Below are 27,988 nucleotides of genomic sequence, written 5' to 3'. Positions count from 1 at the left end.
AATTCGCTATTTAAGGAAGGTGAATTCCCAAAGCAGTGCCTACCAGAAAACACAAACATACTCTCCTAGCATCTGCTTACTTGTACTAGTGAGAGCGTTGGTGACATGAAGAGCAAACATCAGGCCATAGCTAGCCCATCCTTATCACTATTAGGAGACTGCAGAATTTCTTGTTCTTCGTGCTCTCTTTTTTACAAAATAATTTTCCTTGCCTCACCAGCCTCCTCCCAACTCCTCTCCTCATTCTGCAAAAGCTCTAATTGCTACCTTTTGCCTTTCGCAGGGCCAACTGAAATGCTCATCTGCTCATGACTTTCAAGGAGTTTTTGGATTTGCAACTTCTCCATGCTTACAAAGCACCCTGTGTTTCTTCCCCACTAGCAATCAGCCCACGAGACACTATATTCTTGGTGTATGTAATAAAATAAGTAACAACACCAAACACAATTATGGATTGCCTGCGCTATGAGTCTGGCGAAAAGAGAAGCAAACACGTAACACTCACCACACCAATGTAGTCAATGCCGATCGATCTCATAAGCTGCCTGCCTGTATTGTAAGGTCGGTTCCGTTATGGTGCAGTGCGAGGTGCCGAGAGAAAGAAGGGTTCCGAGCGACAGTAACAAGAAAAGGTTTTATATTCAGAAGTACATGGTTGAGTTTTATACACAGGGCTCTTAACTTTCAGAGCGCACTACATGCTAGAGTGTGTATGTCCGAGCTTCTTCCTTCTCGCATCCGTCCCAGTCCACCTTTTATGCCGTTTATTTCCCTCTTTCCCTCTTCAAGGGATTTCACGGGACAATCACAAACGCCTTACCATTCACCACCTCCTGCTCCCAACATTGCTCAATACGAGGCGGCTTACACATGGCAAACTGAAGCGGCCATTGATGCCTTTCCCGGTATTTCTCGACAATGACCCTCTCATCAATCAATGACCTCTGCGTGATGGTCAGGAGAGGGTGACATTGTTATCTTGAAGCGAGCTGTCATTTCTGGGTGCTCGAAAGCCAAAGATCTGGAACATGACTACTTGTCTGTAAGACTCGTGATGCTGATTGAGCTTCCTTGAGTGAACAATGAGGTGGGATCAGCACCTGTGATTGCCGCATGTCTGCAGGTGAATCATCCTTTGTTCTAAGCTATCGTCAGGCACAACAGCAGCAAGTTGGTGACCGTAAGGGTTGCCGAACAAGTTCTGCAGCTTTTGTTTAAGTGTATCTCAACTGGTGAGCTCGTCTGCACGTGTCCTAAGCCATACTTGAGCTGTGCAATCCACCGAGGTAAAATACTATGTTGGCAAGCATGACAGTTGAGTCACACTGGTTATTGGTGCTGACGCGATGGTACAGGCTGATCCAGTCATCGACGTCTTCCCCATCTTTCTCCAAGATTATGCCAAGATCACGTGGAGTGGAGAGTGCGATGTGGCTCGTTGGAGTAGCAGCAGGTGTCGGAGACGATTGAGTCGAGCTGTAATCTCCGGGAGCCATGACGGAAGGCTCTATGTACCATCCACTGCGAGCCCCATGACGAGGACAGGGCATGTCTACCTCCACCAAATATGTTACATGGGAAGTCACAGACAAGAAGCTACACACAAGTTTATTTACAAAATGAATATGCTGCACTTTGCCAAAAGACAACAGCCCATACTAGTAGTCTCTAGTTATTGTCGTCATCTTCACAGTGCTGGCCTCTTCTTTATCGTAACTGTTGGTGCGTAACAATATTGATGATTCTGAAAACTGGGAGTTCTGTGATCGTGAAGGTTGTATCCAGTGGGCATGCCTATCAATGGAAAAAGTGTTAGGGACCCCTTTTTCACCATCAACTACTGTTTCAAAAAGGCGGGCTTTATGCACTAGAGCAAAACCCCCATGGTAGTGATGGCATCATGGTGGAAGCTGCTAACATAACCGAGCCCTGGGAGCACGTCACTGTTTCTAGCCTCTCTATATTTAAAAAAAAAAATCTGGTAAGTGGTAATGCAAGCCCATCTGTTTCATGAATAAACAGTGCATGTTTACCTGCAGAAAATATGTTTGGTCACTTTATTGTCACTCTGAAAAAGTTGAGATAACTTTTCTGCAAAATTTGTTAGTCTGAAGATTTTAAATCTACAGTAAAAATATTCAACACTGAGGGCTCACATTTGGGGGAAAAATACTCTCGATGGTTTAAGAGGAAGATAATTGGTGGTGCATCGATTCTTTTGAGATGATTGGCAACTTTAATGTCATTAGCAGTCCGATGATTGGTGCACGATTGTTGATTTTATGTTAAGTAGTAATATGAAAAGTGTTCACACCTGTGACCCAATTTGGCGTCAACGTGGTTCAATAAAGAGCAGCACGTACCGAGTGCGGCTGCAAAGCACCTGAACAAGGCGTACGTGAGTGCCGAATTAGAACATATCTATTTCGGTGTATCTACTATTTTATTCTTATAAGTAGTTATGCAACCCATCTGTATCTGTATTGAAAAATAAACCTTGCATGCTTTTCTACGAAAAATATTAATTGCCACTTTATAGTGACTCTGAAAAAAATGTAACTTTTTTGCAATATAGGTCAGTCTGACGATGTTAAACCTGCAATAAAAACGGAACTCAACGGTGGGGGGGTCGCACTTGGGGAAAAAGAAGTAGGCCCTAATGGGGTTAAGAAGAAGCAAATTGGTAGTGGATCCATTCTTTTGAGATGATTGGTGACTTTAATGTCGTTAGCAATCATGATTGGCACACAATAATTGGTTACGGTAGTGGTAGGGGTGGTGTTGGTAGTGGTGTCAGAGTTTCATTCAATACTGGCACATGCACAGTGACTCAACTTGGCATCAAAGTGTAGAGAAGCATGTACAGTCATCAACAGATTGAAATGGACCACGGCATAGGCGGCCGGAGCCGGAGCAGCTGCAGGGCCGCATCTTGGCGCTGCTATCGTGCGCTCACGATGAGAGTACCCAGTGTGATGTCAAACTTACTCTCTGCATCCTTGTTTTCATGCTGGCGCTTCTCATGCTTAATAAATTTCAAGTGCGGCGTTCGGCCTTTCTGCTACTGACGGTCGGGACGAAGGGACGCGGTAATGCCAGTAGTTTCGCCAGCAGTAGAATGGCAGTAGATTCGCGAGTAGTTCAGCACTTTGCACTGTCGGGCAGTAGTGGATGGCCGCAAGTCATCAAAGCGCCGCAGTGTGAAGGAACCAGAACTCGATGTTCTTTTTTCCTTTTCTTCTTTTTTTTTTTTTTTGTCGGCGATTTTCAGTTGTGGACACAATAAAATGAAGCATAATTCGGTTTAAGAACGCAGACCAGTGCCAACTAGTGGAAAGGGCAGCTGGTATTGAGACGTCTGCTCTCGCATCCGCGTTCTTTCTAGCTCGCAGTTTCTCCAAACCTTTAGCGTCACCTTAGCACTCTTTATTCATAGAGAACAATGCGAGATGATGCCGCTGTAACTGCAATGTCTGATGCGCTGCTGGAATAGGTTGTCGGGGGTGCGATTGTTCTCCAAGCCCAGCTTGCGCTGCAGCTTGCGGTTGGCACCTTAAAGGGATCCTCACCAGGCCTCATAGCAAATTTTTGTTATATGCTGGAAGTTGTTACGTATCCTCTAGGGAGCATTCTGCCGCAGAAAATTTGCAAGTCGGCTCATTAATAGCCCGGATAGAAATATTTCAGTGCCACAAACCCATGATTTCTGCAGGCGGGCTTTACTCCCAAGCAAGACAGTCTCTCTACTCACCCTGTCTAGTCTCCACATGCAAAATTCCCTCCCTGCATTCTCCCATACCGGACCTCGAGGATCGCGTGATGCATACGTTTTTCTCACTTTTCTTTTCACTGCTATGCACTTCCGTGACAACATCGTGCGCGAGCTGTTCTCTCGTTCGTGAAGCGAACAAATTTTCCGCGCTGTGTGCAGGGAAACCGTACTAGTGGCATAATTAAGTGTTCTGCTAATACTGAGGCAGAACAAGTGGATCGCAGGGAATGATTACACGCTGGAACACAGTAGAACATGGCACAGTTTCGGTACCTGCGCATGTGACCGCATGACCGTGGGAACAAGCAGACAAAGCGGAAGTACCTCTCTCTTGTTTCGGTGCAAAGTAAAACAAAAACACGTAGAGATTCCGTTTGTGTGTTTTATTATTTCTCTAAACTTCAATTTGTCAATTCAAGCAACAGATCACACAAATAACAGATGGTGCCTTTAATAATTCCCAAGGTTACGCGTCGCCACGAGCTACATCACAGTGCAGACACGACTACGTAGGTGCAGGGACGGGAGTATATCATCCTCCTGCTTGGAGCGTGGCGGCTACGAGAAGGAAAAACAGTGTTCCGTTTGAAATTTCGGATCTTTCCGCGGCACATGGCAATGAAATACTTTGCAGACACTATTGTTGTCACATACTGTATGCTCTGCGCTTGTCAGCTCTAAATGGCCAGACCTGGTGAGGGGTCCTTTAACCCTTTATTGACGAGTGTTGCCTACAGGCAACATACCAAAAAAGAATTTTTTTTCTTACTGAGTTTAAGTATTGAGTATGAAGATTCTAGCTAAATGTTTTTCGCCAAGACTGAATGACAGGCAGCAAGCGTCATTTGTTGGTTTAGAGCAGGAACACTGGACGAAGAAGTTGAAGTTTGGCACGCGACTCACTGTCTTGTGCAACCAAGGTCAGAGGAGACAGGCCGATGCAACATATGCAGCTGAAGTGGTGTCACACATCTGATATAAAGCAACTCAAATGTGCGCCTATGGTTCACATATGATGAGAGCTGTTGATACATATTGAAAATGAAGCCTTAGGTGGCTTGGGGTGAAGCCCACTTCCAGTTTCCTGTCTGGGGTTTGCCCTTTATTGCTAGAAAATTCTGCAAAATATTTTTAATTTTTGTTGATTATGCTTATTCTTGATGTGTTTTGCGTATTTAGATAGAACAATAAAAACTTTTTCTCGTTATTTATATGTCTCGTCATTAAAGGGTTAAGCAAGAAAATTTATCTCACTGATTTTTCCAGCAAAATCAAAAGTTGCCTCCATCCATCATCTACTTACAGCGAAAAAAAATTACCGACGATTACGTTACTTCCTAATGCGAAATTTGAGCGCAGCAAATAAGCTGTTTCACCTTTTGGATAGATTGAGGCAAAGAAATCGAGCAACACATGTATGCGCTATCACAGAATTTTTTTTTTATTTTTCACACGTATTCCTTTAACAAAGACTCCACTAACAGTTCTTGACAGTCATGAAGGAAGCTTTGTGGTCGGAGAAATAGACTGATATATGTTCGACTTGGTACACCAATGCTTGATTCTCAAAGACGAGATCTATACAAGTGCCTCGCGAGGTTGTCACAGCCGTGGGGGAAGCAGAGGCTAAGCGCCGCCGCCGAGAAGACCCTGCCGTTCGCGCCGCCGAAGCGTAGGCTCATTGCCGCCGTCGAGAGCAACCAGCAGTAAGCGAGGCTGAAGCAGAAGCTCATCGCCGCCGCCGAGAAGACCCTGCAGTTCGCGCCGCCGAAGCGGAGGCTCATCGCCGCCGTCGAGAGCAACCAGCAGTAAGCGGAAGCGGAGGGGGGCGGCGTGTACACCCAGCGGCAAATGATGGGGGCAGAAGCGCGCGCAGCAAGCGGACAACACGATAAAGGGAGGAGGGAAGAGATAGCAGCGACTGACTGATGCCTTTGACTGATACTCTTTCTGCATGGCGGTGACGGTGTTCTATGCAGTCACGTTATCTTGACTCTCTAGCGGCGTCAGCGGCATCCAGCGGTATCAGTCGGTCGCTGCTAGCGCTGGGGGGATGAAAGGGGGGCGGAGCTGGTTACGAGGCCGACGACAACGCCGACGACGACGCGAAACCCAGGAACGGACGCCAAAGAGCTGCGGTCTAAAAAGTTTCCAGTTCATCCTGACTCGGAAAATGTCCAGCGACTCGATTGAGCCAATGTTTGGCTTTCTGCACCGCATTGCAGGGTACGATGACATGTTGGACGTAAAGAGTGCAGCATGTGTCCTGGAAAAAATGCTGAAGACCAGAATCGTGTCAGCTTCAAGTGAAAGCAATGTTAAGAGCTTGACCACATTCTCATCGCAGCATCTTATTCTTATTCAACAGGAATTGCATGGTGCGGCAAGCACCTTTGATGAGGTCCTAAACATGGCAGCGCAGAGGTTAAAAAACTGCCTTTCAGCGCGACCATTTGTCTCACCCCTCAGATCGCCAGCGTGGCCATGATTGGCAGATACATCGTGCGTGCGGCGAGTGAGCACATTCCCTGTGCAGGCCGTATAGCGTTCCTACGCCGAGCAAAAAGCAGCACTCCTAAGCATGGGCCCATCGCTCATCGAGACTGTGGTGGCCTGTTTTATCGATCTCGGGAACTGCTCAATCTGCTCATAGGTTTTCGGAGATTCGTGAAATGTGTGCTTCCTCATTGGAGGCCCGTCGCGAAGCCCTTGAACTTTACGTACAGAGGATTGTCCAAGAGCCCATGAGCCTACCAGTGATGAGCTGTGGAAACACCGACACTGACCACCGCAAAGAGCTGCTGCTGCTTCTAAGTTCCAGGAAGTTTATGAGGCCGCTTTTTAAAAATTTTGCTCAAGGAGTGTCTGACAGGAATGCTGCCGCCAAACTGCCTGAAAGGAAAGCCCCTGTCAGAAAAAGTTCTCAAGTTATAGTAGAAATTTCTTCAAGGAAATGATTGTCGCGATCTTGTCGTGCATCCCTGAAGCATAATTTGTGAGTAATGGAAACAAAGCCTCCCGACTGCTGAAATACCTCTTCTCTACCTTTGCCTCCTCCTTTCCCTACTTTCCTCTTTCCTCCACAGTTGACATATCGATGAAGTGCAATACTTCAAACAGCTGAAGCAAGGTGCACTGATCATGTTCTGCAGCAAAGGTGAAGTGGACGAGTCGATGAACAGCGCCGAGCTGGATGCCTGCGGGATGTAGTCATTGGACAGCGGTGTGGAGACTTTTGATGAATCGTGGTCGTCATTGTCGAAGAGTAACGAGCCGGGATGCTTGAGGAGACAGCTGCTTGAGCATCATGTCAGCATTCCTCTCATGACTGACTTCATTGTGGCTAAAGACGAGTATGTCATCCATGAGCTTGATGACTCCTGTTAGTCCGATCAAGATTTCGGACTTGCAGTTTCTGCAGTATTTTGGTGTTGATGTTATGCCGATCGAATTGGAGACTTGTGAAGCGCAAAATGCCCAGTTGGCAACATGAATGTCGTGAGCTCTAGGCATGGCGGGCAGAGAGGGATTTTGGTGGAAGCCTGAATATGCATTGTCTTCAAACAACTGTTGCCTCACCTAGCTGTTAAGACGCCCTTTTCTTTCCCTGCACCAGTACATAGTTCAGTGTGTTCCATTTACATAACAAAATTTCTTTGTTCTTGAATCAAATGTCTTGTTTGGTTCTTTTTCAAGTTTTTTGTGTTAATTCATAGCAGTGCCTTAACACAAAATAACGTAACAGTACTGAGAGCGTGTTCGACGCGTCGAAGCTGCCTGTTGATTTCGTGTCCCATTCATGTTCAGTCAGAAAGAAAGGTATTTAATGTGTAAGATTCAAAAAATATACTTGCTAAGGTGTGCCTCACAGTCTTCTCGGCAATGGTCAACTTAAGGAGCCTGCCAGCCCTGAGCTGCGGTCACCATGGTTGCAGCAACCACTACTTCAGACCGGCTCAGCAATGATAAAGGTGATCGAAAAAAAAAAAAAGGAATCAGCAGGAATTTTGAGCATACCTTTCTTCACCATTCATTTTTTTAACACTAACTAATCCTGACAAAATTTTATCTTTTTGAAAAGCTGCCAAATTAATGTAATGCTCAAAACTTCAAAACTCATTGCACGACATTGTCGAAAGATGGCCAAATGCTTATAAAAATGGCTAGAAACGAGTTTCATCAATGGAAACCATAAATCTTCTGTTATGTCCGAATACACACAAAAATTAAAGTAAGCATGTCATATCATTCACAGTAGAATATTTCTAATAGCTTCAAAGAAAAATTTTGTGACGAAGCAGGCGTGTGCTCTACATCGCGCCTCCAGTGCATGTTACAAGCATACAAGCAACCGCCGGCACAACCTGTAGCCAGATGCACCGCTGCACCGACACAGTGTTGCCAACAGCATCACTCCGGCTCCAGCAGTACAGTTGGGAGCATGACTACGGGGCGATCTGCTTGCATTTTGTGTTGGCAAACCTCTAATGGCAAAACAAGCGACGTCCAAGGCATAATTTTGTTTAGAGGAGGCATTGGTCAGTGCTACACAGATACCGAGGCTGACACAAGTGGATCACAGAGCATGACCACATGCTGGAACAGGCTAGAAAATTATATATATAGTTTCATTGTGTTCACTTTCAACTGAACGATGTGGGAATAAGCAGACAAAACAGAAATACAGTCGAACCTACTTATAACAATATTGATTCAAGTGCCACAAAAAATCCATTGTTATAACTGGGTTCCACGAAAAAGGGGAATGGCATAGCGGTTCCGAGAAAAATATAATAACGCGAAGGTCAGTTCTCCTCCCCGCCACCTTCCTCCATCTGCCTTCTGATTGTGTTGACTCGATCAACTGTTTAACTCTGCTTCCTGCGCACTTCGATCGCATGTTGTTAAGAAGCCGCGACTGTCGGCGTTCAAGAACGCCACTGGTATAACAACTGCAAAGAAGAGACAAGAGCGGCAAATGACATACGAGCTCCACCGAGGCATCCTTTTGGTGGCCCCAAGAGGCGCCTTTTAAAATATGCGGGAAGGCTGCTATGGCAACATCTCAGCTTGAGAAATCCAGAAGAAATGCTGGAGCGATATCGCCACAGGCATCTCGCCACATACCTCCCCACTGCCTTGCTTGAAAAAACCGCATGTCCGTCAGCCTTGCTCGCTTTATGCGAAGTTTGCCGACAACCTTCTGCAAGGCATTTAGGTGCCCCATGTAGGGAAGCGGAAGGTCCCTCGCAAAAACAGGCTCATGAGGGACAATCATATGCGGGACCTCCTGCGGGGACAGTGTTGACGCAGCCTCCCCTACTCCGTCATCGCTGCCGTCGGTATCTGATGCAAGCATGTTTGCGACGATCGCCTCATTGGTTAGAAGCACTTTGTTTCCAAATTTATAGCAGTGCGCTTTCTTTTCACCGGCAATGTCGTGCATTGCTGATGATGAGTGGGCTGATCAGCCATCTTCCGTTTCGGTGGCATGTCAAACTAGGCTGAGAAACAATGTGGCCAGGAATGACTTCGATGCAACGAACAAAGACAAGCACGAGCGACTTAATCCGTTAGCAGGATTGTGCAGAATGAGGGCCAGAGATTAAAGGACCAACTGTGAGGGCCGAGCGAGCAGTCTAGGAGCAGCGCCGGCAGCATTGTCAGCACAGTTGGCACGGTCCAGTCATGTTTCGGAGGGTGGCGCAGCGCAGATATATGGGCACAGTTCGTTCGTGTTCGGAGTGGTGGAAATGTGACTGAAGGAATGTGCGCGACGCTGGTGTGCATCTCTCATGGAGAGAAGCACTGGGCGGCTTGCATTTCATCTTTCCTTCTTTCTTTTGAAGGATTTCGCATTACATTACCTTTTGGTATGGACGCCCAGCAGCCATACTTCATCGTTATAAATGATAATGCGTCATGAGGACATTGAATTAAGCAGGTTATTTCCCCATAGAAAACTTACAAAAGTGTATGGTGCAGCTGCTTTTCGTTGTTATAACCGATATATTGTTGAAACCGGCATAGTTATAAAAAGGGTTCGACTGTACATCTCTCTTGCTGTGCTGCAAAGTAAAACAAACAGCAGACATTAGGTCTGCATGTTATATTATTTCTCTAAACTTTAATTCGTCTCTTGAGACAACAGATTACACATATAACACATGTTGCCTTGAATAATTCTTGAAGGGTCACATGTCACTATGAGCAACATCACACCATACACATATACGTAGGCGCTTTTATTGGTATAAGTCATCCCCTCATTTTGGAGCGCTGGCCCGTGAGGAAAAGAGTGAACGGTGTTAAGTTCGAAATTTTAGCTGTTTCCGCGGTGTGTAGTGATGTAATTTTGGCATCCTTAATTATGAGTCCGCATTGTGTGCACTGTGCTTGTCAGCTTAAAATGGCCAGACCTTGAGGGGGCCTTTAATGCGAAAGTGGGGGGAAATTGTGTGGGGGAACAGGTGACTGGCAACTATGTCATGAACTCTAGAATTAGAAGATGAGAGATGTGGCAGACTTCATGGAAATAAATTGCCTCTGAGTTATGAATACCTTCTTCTGGAAGCGGAATAACAGGAAGTGGGCCTGGAAAAGTCGTAATGTGGAAACAAGAAATGAAATAGATTTTATACTTTGTGCCGACCCTAGCATAGTGCAAGTTGTAGAAGTATGAGGTCGGGTAAATAGTAGTGATCATAGGTTAGAGAGGTCTAGGATTGTTCTCAATTTGAAAAGAGAAAGAACAAATTAGTTGGGAGGGAGCAGGCCAGCCAACCTAGACACAGTCGGGGTAAAAGTAGATGACAAGACAGGGGTAATTGGAGATCACTGGGAGATGCTGCTCATTGAACAGTGGTACATACCGAGTACATGCCGAGTACCACGTACCCAGTGATTCTACTTAGCATCCAAGAAGTTTGTTGAATAGCAGCACATGCCCATTCTTAGATGCTGAGCGACCGAAGTTGGGCCGGCAGTTAGTTTTGAACCCAGTTCCCAGGGACAGCACAGCGACCAAATGCTCTACCCATTTGATCATATTCTACACACAAACACAAGTTGGCAGGAAAGAGGTTATGTGCCGTCATACATACATACGTACAGACCTACCGCTAAATGGGTAAAGTTCTTAAAGAAGGCTGTTGCATTGAAAATGAACTTTGGACCAGCAATGTAATGTGTAGGGCAGGTAACCGACGGCCTATCAGGGTTACTGAATTGTTATCAATCGAACTGACATGCAATCCTGGACAGCAGACAGGTAGTGTGAGGACATAGAAAATTTGCAAGCACGGGATGGTATTGTCACGTAGTAGTGACGGTGAGGAAAGCAGCAGTACTAAAAATAAGGAAACTAGCATTTTATTGGGTCAACTTGTGCCCTCAAAAAACACGTTATACTCAGAGAACAGCGACAGTGGCAAATTTGCGATCGGTGAAAATCTGAACAGCGGGTAAAGCACGTCGGCTTTTATCGATCAGTTGTCGAATGTTCCAGAGTAGCCGCTGGGACCCGCGTGCTTTTCCACAATGTTCTACACCATTTGTGTTGTGCATACATGCACTCAGCTTACGCAAGGTTCGGCGACAACAGACAGCAGATAGAAGCATCGATAACATTTTGAAAACTTCTGATAAATGTAGACGCGTCCTGCGCTGAGCGATAACACTTTGTAGACGGTAAAAGCGCTCACCCGTAAAAGATAAACGAGGTCATGTGTCAGTATCATCTGGCACAAGACATGGGGTGACAGGAGATCCTACAGTTGACATTAAATAGGCTGATTGCAATGAGCTTAGGATGGTCCAATAACTTCTAATTAGTTGGACTACACCAATAGCTTTAAAATGCATGAGATGAAAAGTATGCTCCGCTGTCATAAGCCTTTCACAAAAAGAGGTTGCCCTGCTTTCGAGTATCCAATGTGGATTGTCCTTTGTATCCCTTTAGAAATACTGAACAGGAAGGGTTATTTTGTGTTCCTCGGCTATGCATAGTGAAGTGCTCCTGTATTTATTCTATTGTATTTACCTCTTGTTCTTGATGCCGTAACATGACTGCAATTGGCTCACTTATTTTCTGCAGGCCTCACAAATGCGATGAGCCTAGCTGAAAGCATCACTGCCAAAATGGCATTCCATGCCCCTTCAAAGATCGGTGGTCAGGTCGAGGTTGGCATGCAGTGCAGCTTGTCTATCGCTGACAAGTCTGTTGGGTGCTCGTTGAAACCAGGGAGCGAGTCTAGGAGCGTGCAGACTATGGAGGCTGTGGAGCAGTTAAGCTCCACCTCAGGTGGGCAATGACCGGCACTTTTTTTACATTTGCCTGCTTATACGAGTGTGGTAAATGACCAAGTCTGCCTAGCTTGGCACGACTTGCTCAAGTGTGTGTGATGTTCTGTCGCTGAGGATAAATTAGCAGGTATTTTATTGTTGCCTGCATAGTGATTGAGGCAAAAGGCAAAAATACTGCCCTACTGATCACATTGAAGTACCTTAGATGGCAGAGCTTAATCCAGAGCCGTCTTGTCCTGGTGTTGTGGCCCTTACATTGGTCCACGATAATGTTACACCGAGTGAGTCTTTTAGTTATGTATAGATCGGTGTATGAGTGTAAGAACATGATTATAGATCAATGGAGAATGTAAGTTGGCCTCTGGATTTGATGTGAATAAAATTAAAACATAATGCAGTCAACTATAAAACATACCTTGTTTTATCAATACGCTCATTGATTGAGCGAGCTGAATATGGCACGGGAACTGTAAGGATTCTTGTCCTGGGACAGGTTTTGGTGATGACATCCCAGAGCACATCATCGGCGATGACTAATCGGGACTACGCATGCGCAACGCTGCCCTCAGGCAATGAGCTGCATGCACTGGGCTCCTGAGGTGCACGCCAGCAGTCGCTTCAGACAACCCGTACGCGTCTTGACGTGAATGCTGGTTTTGGTCTTCTCCCGTCGATAGCAGCTTCGGGGGTTTTTTTTACCGTGTTTACAGACTGCAGTGGCCGATGGGACCTCTTTGGTACCAACAGTTTGTCCCAGCGGATAGTTATTCTTCCTCAGCACTCTTGTTACAATGTGCTGTCCACCTTTGCTGATGCGAAAAGTGAAGCGTTTTCCCTTTGATAAATGAGGCACTAATGAGCAATTCAAATGCCTTTGCAATGAATTGAATCTGCTGTCATCAGGAGAACTCGTCCACGGTGCTCACTAGAGAATTCCATCACAGTGTCTTCAATTTCACTGTCAACAAGGTAGCCGTTGCACAAAAAAACTTCCAGTGAAAATTGACAGTTGCTCTCTATTTTCTATTCAGGTGAACCTTTCACCCATTTTATCACATTGTTTTCAAATGCATTTATAAAGCCCTGACATGTTATTTTTGCAGAACTCATGTTTGGACAAAGTTTGAAAATTTGGCATGTTTCCCACAATAATGACAAAAACTATGATCCTTTCTCCACTTTGACAACTGCAAACAAGAAAAATTTATTTTGTTTCACAGTAGACTACATGACAGACACAGGAAGATCGTGCTAGTTATTTTGCGACAACTGACCAAAACCTAACCTGTCCTTGGTAATTCAGGTGCGTGCAGTTGCAGCGTAAGATTAGCAGAATGGTTTACAACATGTTTAATAACAGAAAGTCGAATTCGAATATGTTTTTTTTTTTCACAGCATAGTAATGATACAATCCCAGACTGATTTTTTGGGACACCCTATTTTCTGGGCCGGCGGGAATATTTTAACTTTGCAATATTATTGCCAATTTGCTCCATATAGTTATGTATAATAATAACGAAAATTTTGAATGTTTCGAACTGTTCTCGTTTAATTTTTCTGAATTTTTCTCACAATCGCAAGTTTGACACTACCGAAAATGCAAATAAAATCGCTGTCATTTTGTTTTTCTGCAGCCTCAAAGCAGCGTTGCACACACCTCGCATGCCAATTCGGAGCTACCATTTCAGGTACAGCCTCAATAGGCACCACTTGATGCACTCTCCCACGTGCCTTTGTGCTCTCATTGCTGTCGGCACTCGTCAGTCGCATATGGCCAGTGGTACTCTTTGTATCGCCACTCATGTACATTGTGGTTTTCTTCAGCTGCATACTGTGATGCTAGGCTTAGCCACTTCAACAACCGATTGTCTTCCGTGGTTTCATCGCCTGTTGTTAACAATGGTGCCGACACTGGCTTCGTCATCCGCCGCCTTCCGACAGAGGCTTTGAAGTGAGGAAATCATAGCATAGTGACGATGGAAAAGGAGGCCACCATTATCAGGAAAGTGCAAAGGGGCTTGTTGCAAAAGAGGTAAAGATTTTGGAAGCCGCTGAGAAATCTTCCCGATCTCGACAGAAGAATGTCAGCCACAGTGCCCACCCAAAACTTGAAACTATTCTAACGTGATTGAAAGCCATGATCGCCATACAAGTGCTGGTGTCCGGTGATGTTTGAAATCAAAAGGCAGAAGGCTTAGCGCTTTATATGAACATTGAGGATTTTCAACTTAGTGATGGCTGGGTCCAAAATGTTAAGGGGCCCCTCACCAGTTGTTGCCATTTTGCGCCGACAAGCACCCTGTATACAATGCGTGCTAGCGATGGTGTCTGCTAAGTATTACATCGCTATGTGCCGCGGAAAGAGCTGAAATTTCAAACCAAATGCCGTTCGCTCTTCTTCTTGCGAGCTTTGTGCTCCCAGCTGGAGAGTTGACATATTTCTCACAAGTGCGCCTACGTACATTGCACTGCTGTAACGTCACGCATAGCGACACATGACTCTGTCTGGTCTATGGCGAATTCGTCAGAGAAAGGCGCTCAAGAAAATGACAGGCCAGTGAGTGAGTTAGTGTGGACACTCAAGCAGGGTGGCTCCGTAGTCGCACCTGGGGTACTCAACTGCACTCGCGACGAAAAGCAGCCAGCGAGCGGGAACAGAACATTGTGGGTGCTAGTAGGCACCTGTTTCACGCGCATCTCAAAGAGTTGAGCAAACCCAAAACTGGCACGGCTAGGACTAGGGTACACCTCTAGGCGGTCGACATGACGAAAGGGCTTTCCAAAGAAGGGATTGCTCCTGGTGGCCAAAAGCAGAGTGTACGTACCTCATGCTGTAGGTGTCATCTGCGTTGAGGGAAATTAAGTCCGTGGCCAGGGGATCAAGCAGGAACAAGGGCTGAAAAGGGGTCTGCAGTGATGACATGCTGAAACCATGTTGAGTGACAGTTATATGGAGGTGGGTTTGCACAAGGCTCACCCTGCGAGCGATGGTCAGGGAAGGGCACGGCACTCCTCCACTCTGCAATGCGCAAAAGCACTTGGGCAAGGTTCATCGAGTCTGACATGGCGCAGAGAAGGTTCCAGAATCAGATCGCCAACAAGCATAGGTTTATTCAACCAAGACACAGCACAGTGTGACAGTCACGGCACTTATGGGAAAAGGCTCACCGCAAGACCGATCCACTATGCATGCCCACTGCACTAGGGCTAACTGCGAAGCGGCCCACGAAGTGCGAAAACGAAAGAATTGCAGGAGCAAAGGTCCTTGTAACCACCTAGGTGCAGGCCTGTGAGCATCTGCCGCGGCAATGAAGTGCTCAGCGAAAGAGAGCTCGGGTGGAGAGGATCCCGGGGCCCACCACTCGGGAGGCGAATTGGGGCGCATCTTGGTGACACTGGCTCACGTGGTGATTCGACCCTGGGAGGGATAAGCACAGTTTGTGCAAGAAATTAGCTTCGGCACGCTAGTTGTGTCAGCCATGTTGCCGTTATGGTGGCAGTTCCCGGAGATCAAGCTAAACACAGCGCAGGAGTTGGGGGACAAGGCACAGGAAGGCACCTCAATGCCCACACCATGCAACGTCCGGGGAACAGATGTCAGTGACCAGCCGAATGCTACAACCCAAGTTAGCCCATGATTCATACACACCTGCGCACTTGCCTTACATTGTGCAAAGGGTGTGGCAGATTCAGAGCCTGTCCAGTGGCCATCATGCTACCACCCTTGATCCTCCCACCACCGCCACCGCAGTGAGGAGAGCGAACAACACTGGCGAAGCAGTGTTCGGAACCACAAGCATGGGTGCAACTTATCGACGACAGAGTCAAGGCCGCCTAAGACCATTCACAACCACAAAAAGGACACAAGCTGCTACAAACACCGTCGCATGAATGACTACGTTACCACTGAAAAAGACCGCTGCTAGCAGCCACCCCAGTTTCGAACAGACCTGCGTGAGCCAAAAGGCTCACCTTCATCGACGAGCAGAGATATTTTCCGTGAACTACACCACACAGTCCACTACCGCCGAAGGCACCCAATGACTCAACATTAGATGACTTAAGTTCGATCGAAAGTGCTGCGACACAGTCATGATGTACAGCAGATCGCCATGCTTGTGTATCAGCGAACGCCTTCCTGGCGCCTAAGTCAAGAACAAGAACAACATGGACGAACTGCTATTGATGAACTCATCCAAAAAGAAAAAGAAACAAAGCCCTCTGTCAACTCTGCGGCTGCTTGGACATTGTCAGGTGATTCCTGGGTTTCCCTTCCAGCCTGGTGGGATACAAGTAGCAACTGTAGTCGCTGCTGCAACGAGCGTGTTAGCCTGCTGCAGACTCGGAAAGTGACAAAGTGAGCAGGTACAACTTGCACCGATTCGACTGCTGGCAGCTGAAGAACTCCGTAAGGACAATGTGCTTAAAGGAGTCGCCAAGAAAACCTGAACAATGCCAATGACTTCCTCATCCACAGCTAACTGAAGGACACCAAATAGAAGGAGCATTGTCATAATCGACCGACTCGTCGATTTCCTCGCACGTAGCAGCGTGTTGTGAACAGAAGAAAGGTGACAGAGCCATGCGTACAGGTCAGGCAGTACGAGGTTCCATTTATTGCTTCTAAAACATTGATGATAATTACTGTGCGGTATTTTAAAAAATTTAGATACTGTTCGTTTCGGCTTTTGTTTAAAGGCACATGCTCTGAAAGCATCGGAGTTTCCGTTAGAAAAAACCAAGTGCAACACATGACGAGAAAGAAGGCAAAGCGTGCAGTGTGTGGGGGCTCCCTCAAGGTAGAGGAGGCGGCAGGTGAAAACAGGGAGGAAGTCGCGTCAATCGCCAGACATTGTGATGTCGATGCTGGGCTCAAGAAAATCGAGGATTTGCAGCATGAGCTTGTGAAACAGGTCAAAGAGCTCAAAAATTAGCTAACTATGGAGCGCGATGCATGGAAGGCGGTCGAAAAAAGACCTTAAGCAGCCGAAGAAAAGCTGAACAGGGTGGCCATAGTGAACGAGAATGGATGGATAGATGCATACTACAAGCGTCCCCTTTGGAACTTGATGGTGGGTTGTGCCATCAAGCTCATATATTGCCTCATGTCCTACTTATGCTAAAAAAAGAAAAGAAAGGTATGAGAAAAACACCTTGATGAATTCCCATAACCAAATTTGTGAACCACTATTGTGAACTTTGTTTCCTTATGCGTCCGTTGTTTGTAGTTTCCCTACTTCCACCAATCTTCCAATCGCCTCTTACTAATCTCTATTGCAGACATGTTTCCTTTTCCCCAGCTCTCTCTCAAACCAATAGCTTCAAGGAGGCCAACGGTGCCTAAATCGACTGCTGGGCAGATATCTTCATATTCTCATAAAACATGCTCCATCGTTTCCTTAGCTTTGCCACGGCAAGCACATGCTTATTCTTCCTTCTTATATCTCGCTTTATAAGTGCGTATTCTAAGGCATCCTGAGCTCACTTCGAAAAGTAATGAGCTTCCCTTTGAGTTATCATAAATTGTTTCTTTCCTAATTAGTTTTTTTATCTTTAGTAGTGACTCATAGCACGTTTCCTTTCTATTGCCGCCACCCATGAGATTATCTCGTCTCTCTGATTTTCCGCTTGACGCTCTTTGTTGCCACGTTGCTCACCCTACAGGTTGCATACTTGCTGGTAAGCTTCCTAGTTCTTTTCCTCCACTGTGAATCAATGTTTTTCCTGTACATATACCTGAACACTCTCTCAGCCCATTTACTTTCTTCCATATTCCTCAGTCGCTCTTCAGAATGAATTTTACTGTGATCTTCCCCCACATCAAATCTTGTGCAGCCCATATCATCCTGCACAGCTTAATTTATAGGCTTCCTGTGGTGGGGATGCGCGACTCTCGCGTTTCCCCTGATATCTTGTTTTCCCCCCATCTCCTGCAATCCTGCTTCGCCGCATGGCCTGCGTGACGCCCGCGGTGGTCGATGTGGTTGAAGCGCAGTGCGGGAGAGGGCGTGAGTGTTGCGCTGCTAACGCCGCCGACAGGCGGGGTTACTTGGGTGCCGGGAGACAAGGCGCTTCCTTTTTCCCGGCGGATCAGCGAACAGCGTGGACGTCCCACGCGCGCGCCGACCCATGCTTTTGCGAGACCGCCTCGCGTAGCCTGGCTTCGAACGCGCCACCGTTCGCGTGACCATACGCGTGAACGACCAGGCGTTGGGATCCAGCATAGGGCGAACATATTTGCTCGCTGTCCGGTCGCGGCGAGTCGGACTTCCTAGATTTGTCGCGCGCCCATCGGCATGTTTTGTGGATAGCAACTCGGCTAGCAGACATTGATCTATGAAAGGTGCAATAAATGCCCTTGTGATTGTTTGCACTACTGTGTTGCCGTTCCTTTCTCCCGAGAGTGCGGAGGAGAATCCCACACTGTGAGTGCCCAATGCGAGGTTGGTTGCTTTGGTTGCCATCGAGTCCTGATTGTACCCCTGATTTCTAGCAAACAACCAAATTTCCAAATGTAAGTCTTCGAACCGTTACACCTTTCCACATACCCCACCGCACCTCGTACCTATTGTATCCCCATTGCGCTCTGTGTTTCATTATGACCGCAATTGTCTTCCCCTGTATTCTTTTTTTTCTGTAGTTCCATGTATGATATTCTTCTTTTAGCCATATACCAAGGTATTTATATTCTGTTACCCGAGATATATCCTGGCTCTGTATTGTCAGTGTCTGTGCGCTGTTTTCATTGAATGCCATAACACTTGATTTTTTTTAACGATAAATTTCAGACCAAGATTCTCGCCATCCTGTCCACAAATATTAGGTGGACGTTGCATATCACTTTGCATATTAGCTAGCCACACAATGTCATCTGCATAAAACAAACCTGGAAGCTTCTTTTCTACTACTGTACCTGCGTGTTTGTATGAGAGATTAAACCCAATATTACTTCCTTCCAGCGTCCTTTCCGTCGTCGCCATACATCATAAACAGCAGTGGGGACAAAGGACACCCCTGCCTCAGACCCTTGTTGATATCAACTTTATCCTCGCTCCTCATCTCTTCCAATTCAACACAAACTGTATCTTCTAGGTAAAGTTTTCTCAAAAGCTGTATACAATCATCACGTAAGTCTTCCTCTTACAGAATATCTAGCAAAATGTTGCTGTCTGTAAAATGTTGCATGTGCTCCTGTAGTGTCTAAAAAAGCTGCATATATTGGTTCACTTTCTACTCTGAATATTTCAATAGACTGAGTAAGGCCAAAAAATCATCATCCAGGTGCCTGCCTTTTGTAAAGCCATCCTGATGCTCACCCAAAACGCCATTATTCTCTGCCCATTGTTGCAGCTTTAATTTAATTGCCTGCATTGTTAACCTTTATATTACCGATGTAATGGTTAACGGTCTATGTGAGTGAATTCTATCTTTCTGCCCCTTACCACTATAAATTATATTCATTCTACTTTGTCGCCAACTGTCTGGCATTCGTCTATCCTTCGGACATTTTTCTACTCCTTTCAACAGAGCTTCCTTTCTTTTTGGATCTAGTTTATTAATCAGCCTAACGGGAACTTCGTCTAGCCCTGTGGATGTCCGCTTGGGAATTTTCTCTTCGTTTTTCTTGCAGTTGAAATTTGTGAGCACCAGCTGCTTCTCCATCTGGTTCTCTTTCATGCTGTTTCTTTCCTCAAGTAAAATCTCATCATTGCCTTGAAAAGATTCGGTTGTTATATTCTGGATGTAATTTATTGCTGTTTCCTCGTTCAGTTTTACTTCCGTCTTCATCTAGGATATGTTGTATTGTTTCAGACATCCTGCCGAATAAGTTTATGTGGTTCTAAAGTTTTCTAAGTGCAGCCTTCTTTTTCTCACGTATTTCTGGCAACTAATGTTCACTTTCAGCTTTTATCTTTGCTTGAACCAGTATTTGAGCCATAGAATTTTTCTCCTGGTATATTTCCCATTTTCTGGCTACTTCATCCTGCCTCAACTGTGCTTTCCTTTTATTGCCTGTGCTCTCGGATTGCTTTCTGTTGTTCGACGCTCACTTCTCGGATCTCCCTGTTCCACCAGGTTTTGGGTCTCTTTCTTCCTCTCCAACAAACATGTTGCTTCTCTTTCCACATTTCTGTCGTTACTACACTTAGAAGCTCACTATAGTATATCCAGTTTTTGCTTGACCATTTGCGCAGTTCTTCCTCGACTCTTGTAACTATATTTGTTATTTGTTCAGCGTTAAAAATTAGGAGTGGCCATTTTCTGCTCCTTGCTCTCTTTCGCAACTACATATCCCAGTTTCAATATTCCCGCAGGGGCATCTGCGTCAGCAGGCATTTGGTGTGTTGCGACACCACGTATGCGAACACACGAGGGTTGGACCCTCCCGCATGTAGCTGTACAGGGTTTAGCCATGCTCAGGGAAAGGGGGATCCTGGAGGTTGAGCCGATGCCGGGTGTTCGGACCTTTAAGGCCCCCTGGCAGAGGCAACACACCTCTTTCGCCTCTGCTTCACATAGACGGCACCCCCGGACTGGCCCACCCGCGGTAAATCAGCAGTCGCCTTTTCCTTTCTCTCTCTCTTTTTAAACTTTCCTGTCATCTTCTCTCTTCCATTTACTTCCTTTCTCCACGGCGGCAAGGGTTAAGTTTGTGCGGCTATCCTACCTTGGGTATTTATATTTGGTTATAGTGACGGCGTACAGCTGGCATCGTGCAGGCTTGAACACAAGCTCTGCCGCGTCCCCTCGTTAAGCTCCCTGGTGGGCAGTTAGCACTGTTGCCGAACAAATACATTTTCTTATGGCAACACAAACTTCTGTCTATGATCAGCGTCTTAAAAGTTGCCGCACCGTTCCAGTTCTCTTTTCAGAGCAACGCCCAATCATTTCCCAAGTACTATGTTGTCCACAGCGAAAACAACATACCAGTAAGAAAGGTCTCCCCATTCCTAGAGGCCAAGTGTCTAAAAGACGAAATCGGACCTACGTACAATGTCTCAAAAATGTCTAGCAGGGACTTCCTCCTAGAACTAAATGACAAAGATCAAACGCGAACGCTCTCGGCACTTACTAGTATTGGCGACGCGACAGGGACAATTTCACCACACAGAACACTAAATACAAGCAGGGGTGTGATATCAGTGGAAGACTTTATTGGCTTGAGCGATGAGCAACTGCTGGAAGGTTTCCAAGAACAAAACGTTACCAAAGTACAAAAAATTGTCATCCTTAGAGACGACCAAGAAATCCCGACAAAACATGTTATGCTTACCTTTGGAACAATTGTAATGCCTACCTTGCTGGATGCAGGGTACGTAATAGTAAATGTCAGACCATATATCCCGAACCCCAGATGGTTCAAGTGCCAAAGGTTCGGACATGCTTCAAATGCATGCCGAGGCCAAACAACCTGTGCTAAATGCAGCTCCAATGATCACCAATCTGGCAACTGCACTTGTTCCCTACATTGCATTAACTGCAAAGGAGACCATCCAGCTTACTCAGTCTTGCCCTTGCTGGAAAAAGGAAAAGGAATTGCACTAACCGTGAAAGAAAAAAATCTCGTTCTTTGAAGCCAGAAAGCGATTATCGTACCTTTTGCGACGTGGTTATGCCAATGTGATGAAAGTGGGGACAGCGTCACAGAGGCCTCCGAAGTCCTCTGAGCCCATGCACAGTGGTCCCATAGTGACCCCTCCCACCCCCGTGGTGGAAGCAACCAATGCTGCTCCATCATCGTCAAAGGGCCTGCAGACACTAGTTCCACAGGGCCATAAAATCAAACGAACCCCAAGGCCCGAGACACATGTTTCGGCACCCAACTCTCGGTCCTCTAGCGCTTCAGAGAGAGTGATGGAGTTCGACCCAAGAACCCTGGTGTCATCAACGCCGAAGGACAAGCGCTCTCTCGAGCACCTAAACAGGGACAAAGTCCCAATAACCACTCTAAATCAGAAAGCGATAACCTAAAGGTTGTCGTTCGTTTGTGTCGGCCTTCTTTAGATCCATCTTATGTAACATCTTTATCTCCTATTCACTCGGAATGCCATTTCTTACCTTTAAATTTCATAATGTCTTTCATTATGAACTTGAATTGCACAGGTGCCTTACATAACTTAGATGACATCAAAGACCTGTTATTTAACTTCTCTCCTGTAACCTTATGCTTACAGGAAACAAACCTAGGCAAAAAACAAAAATATTTAAAAAAGTTTCACTGTTGTATGGCGCGACAGTACTCAGGTGAACCGGCTTTCGGGTGGTCTAGCCATTGTTCTGCAGGGCGGTATTGCAGCTAGAGAAGTTCCCATTAACAGTCACATAGAAGCCGTTGCTGTCGCCGTTATAGCTCACAAAACCATCACCATTTGTTCACTGTATATTCCACTCCACACCCATTTTACTACTAAACATTTAGAAAATTTAACAGGTCAATTACTGGAGCCATTTATTTTAGTAGGGGACTTTAATGCTCACTGTACTCTTTGGGTCAGTATCAAAACTGACCAAAAAAGGGTAGCTGCTTGAAGATTTGAGTCTGTCAAATGATGTCTGCTTTTTAAATTCAAGTGCACTGTATTTTTCACCGACTTCCCACACCTTTAGTTGTTTAGATTTAGCTTTTTGCGCACCATCTCTGTTTAATGATGGAAAGCCCTCGACATGTCTTATTGTAGTGATCACTTGCCCGCAGTTGTCAAACTTTTATCATCACCACCAACCTTAGTCACTAGGCCACGTCGGTGGAAATTGCAGCTCGCTGAGTGGCCGGTTTCTATGGAGAGCGCAAAACTGGAAGTCTTTTTGCCAGAACTAAGCATTGACAAACTTAACCAAAAGATCACTGAGATGATAATCTCAGTGGCAGAAAAGGCAATACACCAGTCATCTGGTGTTGTGCGCAAAAGACTAAATCTCTGGTGGACAAACGAGTGTACCGAAGCCAAAAAAGAACAAAATAAGGCCTGGAGAATCCTACGGAAGTACCCCACTTATAGCAGCCTTTTAAATTTCAAACAGGCCAAAGCCAAAGCACGATTTATTTGAAGAAAGGCAGAGAAATCATCATGGCAGAAATACATATCTTCAATCAATAGTAGAGTCAAATCAAAACGAATGTTGGACCAGGTGAGGAAATTTAAAGGAGAGTACACATCATAAACAGTACCACTACTTACATGTCCAGGCACACAAACAATACTACAGGACCAGGCCAACTTATTAGGCGAACACTTTTACGTCTCCAGCTCAGCAAACTACTCAAATGCATTCTAAAAATATAAAGATTCGGCGGAGAAACAGAGACTGCCCAATACAGGTTCTTCAAATGTAATTTATAATAACGCCCTCACATTTCAAGAATTGAACAGAGTTCTCTTTGCCGGTAAGAAAATGGCAACAGGTTTTGACCACATCCACTACACAATGCTGGCACACCTATCTCAAGCATCAGTAGAAACACTTCTTAAATTTTTCAGCAAAATATGGGAATTTGGAGTAATGCCTACAGATTGAAAAAAATGCAGTAGTAGTGCCTTTTTTGAAATGAGGTAAACCCGCAATATCCCAAGCAGCTACAGACCCATTGCACTAACAAGTTGTCTAGCTAAACCCTACAAGAGTATCATAAACATAAGACTCGCATTCATCCTTGAATCAAGAACCCTAATAGACATGCACCACTGCGAATACAGAAAGGGCTGCTCAAGAACTGACCACGTCGTACGACTAGAACATGAAGTACGTAATAGGTTTCTACGCAAACAACACTGTCTCGCAGTTTTCTTCGATTTAGAAAAAGTGTTTGATACCACGTAGCGGTATGGAATTTTAAGAGACCTAGGGGACTTGGGAGTTCATGGCAGAATGCTAAACTGTGTCTGATTTTATGACGAATAGAAGATTTCAGGTGCGTCTCGGCACAATACTTTCATGCACATTTACATAGGCAGATGGCATTCCACAGTGTTGCATTCTGAGCACGACACTCTTCATACTCAAAATGAAGTCTGCTAATAAGATCATCCCATCCTCTTTTATGCACTCGATATATGTCGATGACTTGCAAGTGGCTTGCCGTGCCTCAAATCTACTCACTTGTGAAAGACAACTACAAATAATGATAAATAAAGTCACACAATGGGCTAACAAAAATAGATTCAGTTTTTCAGCAGACAAAACTGTTACAGTTCTCTTCTCCCAGAAGCGAAGGTTACACTGCAATCCAGTTCTCACATCGGATGGTACAACGTTAACAGTCAAAGAAGACCACACATTTTTAAGCATAACGTTTGACACAAAGCTGAACATAGGAAGCCCACACTAACACAACTAAAATTCAAGCAAATAAAGCACTAACTATCCTCAAGGTGTTATCGCACAAGCACTGGGGTTCTGACCAAACTTGTCAACTACACATATGCCGGTCCCTTATACGTAGCATCCTCGACTATGGTATTGTGGTTTATGGTGCAGCTAGGCAGTCATACATCAAGCGACTTGATCCAGTTCACAATCTCGGCCTACGACTGGCAAGCGGTGCCTACAGAACATCGCCTGTCCCAAGTTTGTGCCGTATTTACTCGCATAATGACTGCACTTGCGTAATTATCGCACCCCAAACTTGTTGCAGCGATATGCCGTGTGCTAAGTCTAGCTAATGATGATGGCACTTATTTTCTGTCGAGTGCTACACGAACGACGCTTGAAGACTTATGAAGCGGTCTGCACGCACCCAACATTCTTAAAGGGACACTAAAGGTTACCAGAAACTCAAGTTAAAGTGGTAGAGCAATGTTCTAGAACGTCTAAGGCGTCAATATAATCGCGAACAGAGCTTTAGTAATCGAGAAATTGAGGTAAATGCATGACACGATTTGAGACCCCCCAGCGACATTGCGGTACTAGCCCGATGACGAAAGGTCTCCTCATAATTTGTGTTACTAATACTCAACTACTCGTATTAAAAATATCATTTCATTCGATTATAAGCCGGAAAAAATGCTACTTGTCTACGTCTATTCGATTCTAGGAAAAAATAACATTTTGACGTTACCCTTCTGTAGTATGGGTGGTCGAAAGGTTTCGTTTTCGCTCGACTCTGCGCCGCGCACGCTTTGGAGTTTCAGTAGTTTCGTTATCGCGTCGTGCTGTGAGGGTTCTGCTCGCGAAACTTTCATTTGGAACAAGCAGCGAGAATGCCACGTCCATGTGATGTCGTGGGAAGCCCTCGTTGCTTTCCCGCTCCGGAGAGCCGGTGTCGAGGCCGCCGTCGTAGTACGCAACGACGCCGGCAGTGCGAGCCCTCAGAAGCAGGTCGCGCTCGTCGGTGCTCAAATCGCTGAAGTTGAGCCCACCATCGCGAGCCAATCTGTCGGTGTCAGGGTCCATTGCGACGAGCGTCGAAGTTAGCGTCATAGAATGAAGTACCAGCTTACGGGCGTCTTGCGCTGGAGTGTGAGGTATAGTAGCGGCGCCTGGTGGCGGTGCGGGAAACGACATCTGGGTCGTGCCAGCTTGGGTCGTATTGAGCCCTGGCTGTGGCGAAGCACGTTTCTAGGCCGAGTTTTGCGTCGATTCGCACATTTTTATGCCCTGTTGCGAGTGCGAAAAGGCTCGTCGCTTCTCATAGACCACGCCGACCACGCTGCGAGCTCGCTGCAGCCTATAGTTTAACGAAAACGGACTCTCCGTGTGCCGTGGGACGTAACGTGGGACGTAATTCGTTTCTCCTTCCGCTAGCCACCATACTCCCGCTTTCGCTCTGCTGTCGGCTCTGTCTTGGCTCTAGCTGTTTCTGGCCGCGCGTTCGCGTTTTGCGCAGAAAAGCCGTAGCGCCGTCTGCGGACGCCGTTCTACTCACCGATGGCGCAACGTCACTATGAGACCATGATGTCAGTTCTCCTCGATCGGAGGGCGGGCGATTTGAACTGCGCTAGAGGTACGCGGACGCTTCAGAACGCATTTTCTCTTAAAATAAGTCTCTCCTTGGCACGAAACAAGCGTTTCGAGGTTTCTGGGATGGTATTTCAACAGTCCACGTTGACTTAATAGTAACCTTTAGTGTCCCTTTAAGCAGATGCCCCATATCATTCCTTTCATCACTTTCCGCACTTCTATGGAAGAAAAGGCTACAACCGAACATGCCTGAGCTTTATTATTTGTAGGCATCATAATGGTTTTGGTCAAAAACACCAAGATAAAAGGCACCTTTCAATTCTTCTCGTCTGCACTCGTGGGCACGCAACAAATCGCGAGCGGCAACGATAGTGGCCACGTTTGCACTGATACGTTAGAAGTCTACCCTATTCATATGCTGACACTTTTAGCACAGCTAAGATATTCACCCACCCTTAGCAGAAACCTACCTTATTAGGATAGCAGTGAAGACAAATGCTGCAGTTTCCGCAGCATGCCTGCCATGGGTTTCTGTCAGCTAAGCGTGCCCATCTCTATTTCTGTCCACTCAAAGCGGACATGGCTGTGTTATTGTCGCAAACTTGCCGGTATTAACGATATTATTCATTACTGATAAGGAAGAAACTGTTTCAATGCACGTAATGTACTTAAGAGAAGAAAAATAATTGCGTTCGGCGCGTTCGGCTTGCTCCGGCGGCCGCCATTTTTGTTTTGATGTCCCGCACTGACAGCGGCAGCCACCTGCTTGTTGACCCGTTGTTATCCCGCAGCAAATGCGGGATGAAAAAAGAAAATGTTTCTTTTCACGGGACATTTAACCTGCATAATGTTCGCGCCCATGAATTTGCGTCAAAGTTTTTGACAAAAAAGTGTGATGATTATGCGAGTAAATACGGTACGTTGACTGCAATAAGCATTCCTTACAGCACTGCAGAGCGCTCTTACACTTTCCTATGTACTGAGAATTTGGGCATCACCACAACATATATGCTACAGCATCGTAACACAGTGAAAATTACAGGTACTATACAGAAACCAACCCAACACGGTTCGGCCACTTGTCTTACGACGCGAAGAACACTGTCAGGCTTATATGTTCCTCATAAGGTCCTGCAGGTTGCTGAAAGGCCACCAAGATTGCCCCCATGGTACAACTTTTCACAGCTATGTGACTGGACACTAACACATTTAAAGAAAAAGGACGTTCCATAAGAACACATAATGCAAGAGTTCCGAGCTATTCAAGAAAAATATTAAAGTTACACAGAATGTTACACTGATGGGTCTAAAACACGACAATACGTAGGTGTTGGAATACTAACAAAAATTTGGAAAATAGCATTCAGATAAATAATCTTTCTTCTGTCTTTACTGCTGAAGATTATGCGATATGGATGGCAGTAAAAAAATTTACCGCCGACAAGCAGATGAATGCTATCATATATACCGATTCGCTGAGCACACTCAGAGCTCTAAACCTTAACTCCGTGTCTGAACCCCTGCTTCGCGATATCCTAAACATTATGGCCTATAATAAATACGGAAGAACCATACGATTCTCCTGGGTCCCAAGCCATGTTGGGATACCAAGGAATGAAGCAGGAGATAGATGCACATTCAATGCAGCACAAGAAGGCATAAGACAAACAACACTTCCACACACAGACAGTATCCAAGCGATTCATAAGGCCCTGGCATCAATGTGGCAACTAGAATGGGACTTTTGCATAAATAACAAGTTACAGACAATAAAACCCTTGCTTGGCGAGTAGAAGTCATGCAGTCACCAGCAACGCTTCTATGAGGTGATCCTATGCAGACTCCGAATTGGGCATACACGTCTGACGCACAATTTTCTACTTCAAAACGAAAACCCGCTAACTTGCGAGAAGTGCCGTGAACCACATGCAGTAATGCACATGTCCACATACTGAAACACAGAGATGGAAGCTTTTACAGAATCTCAATAACTTACACATACCTTTACACCCC

General features: G+C 45.7%; 1 protein-coding gene across 18 annotated transcripts in view; it reads left to right on the top strand.

The window, feature by feature from the left end:
- The window catches only part of LOC142590441 (uncharacterized), a 243,399-nt gene that overhangs the window by 108,656 nt on the left and 106,755 nt on the right, over positions 1-27,988 (top strand). For 7 of the 18 annotated variants that reach the window (XM_075702555.1, XM_075702551.1, XM_075702553.1 and 4 more), the window contains one exon: positions 11,868-12,074. The exons of 7 other annotated variants lie outside the window; for them this stretch is intronic. In XM_075702555.1, coding sequence (XP_075558670.1) covers positions 11,882-12,074 — 193 coding nt within the window. In that variant the 5' untranslated portion in view covers positions 11,868-11,881. Of the gene's footprint in view, positions 1-283; positions 2,510-11,867; positions 12,075-27,988 lie in introns of those variants that run through there. 4 more of the 18 variants (XR_012830135.1, XR_012830138.1, XR_012830140.1 and 1 more) reach the window with 3 other exon arrangements.

The sequence above is a fragment of the Dermacentor variabilis genome, chromosome 8, assembly GCF_050947875.1.
Source record: "Dermacentor variabilis isolate Ectoservices chromosome 8, ASM5094787v1, whole genome shotgun sequence".
In the NCBI taxonomy this organism is placed as follows: domain Eukaryota; kingdom Metazoa; phylum Arthropoda; class Arachnida; order Ixodida; family Ixodidae; genus Dermacentor; species Dermacentor variabilis.
The sequence above is the reverse complement of the archived record's forward strand: the minus strand, read 5'-3'. Positions and strand labels throughout refer to the sequence as shown.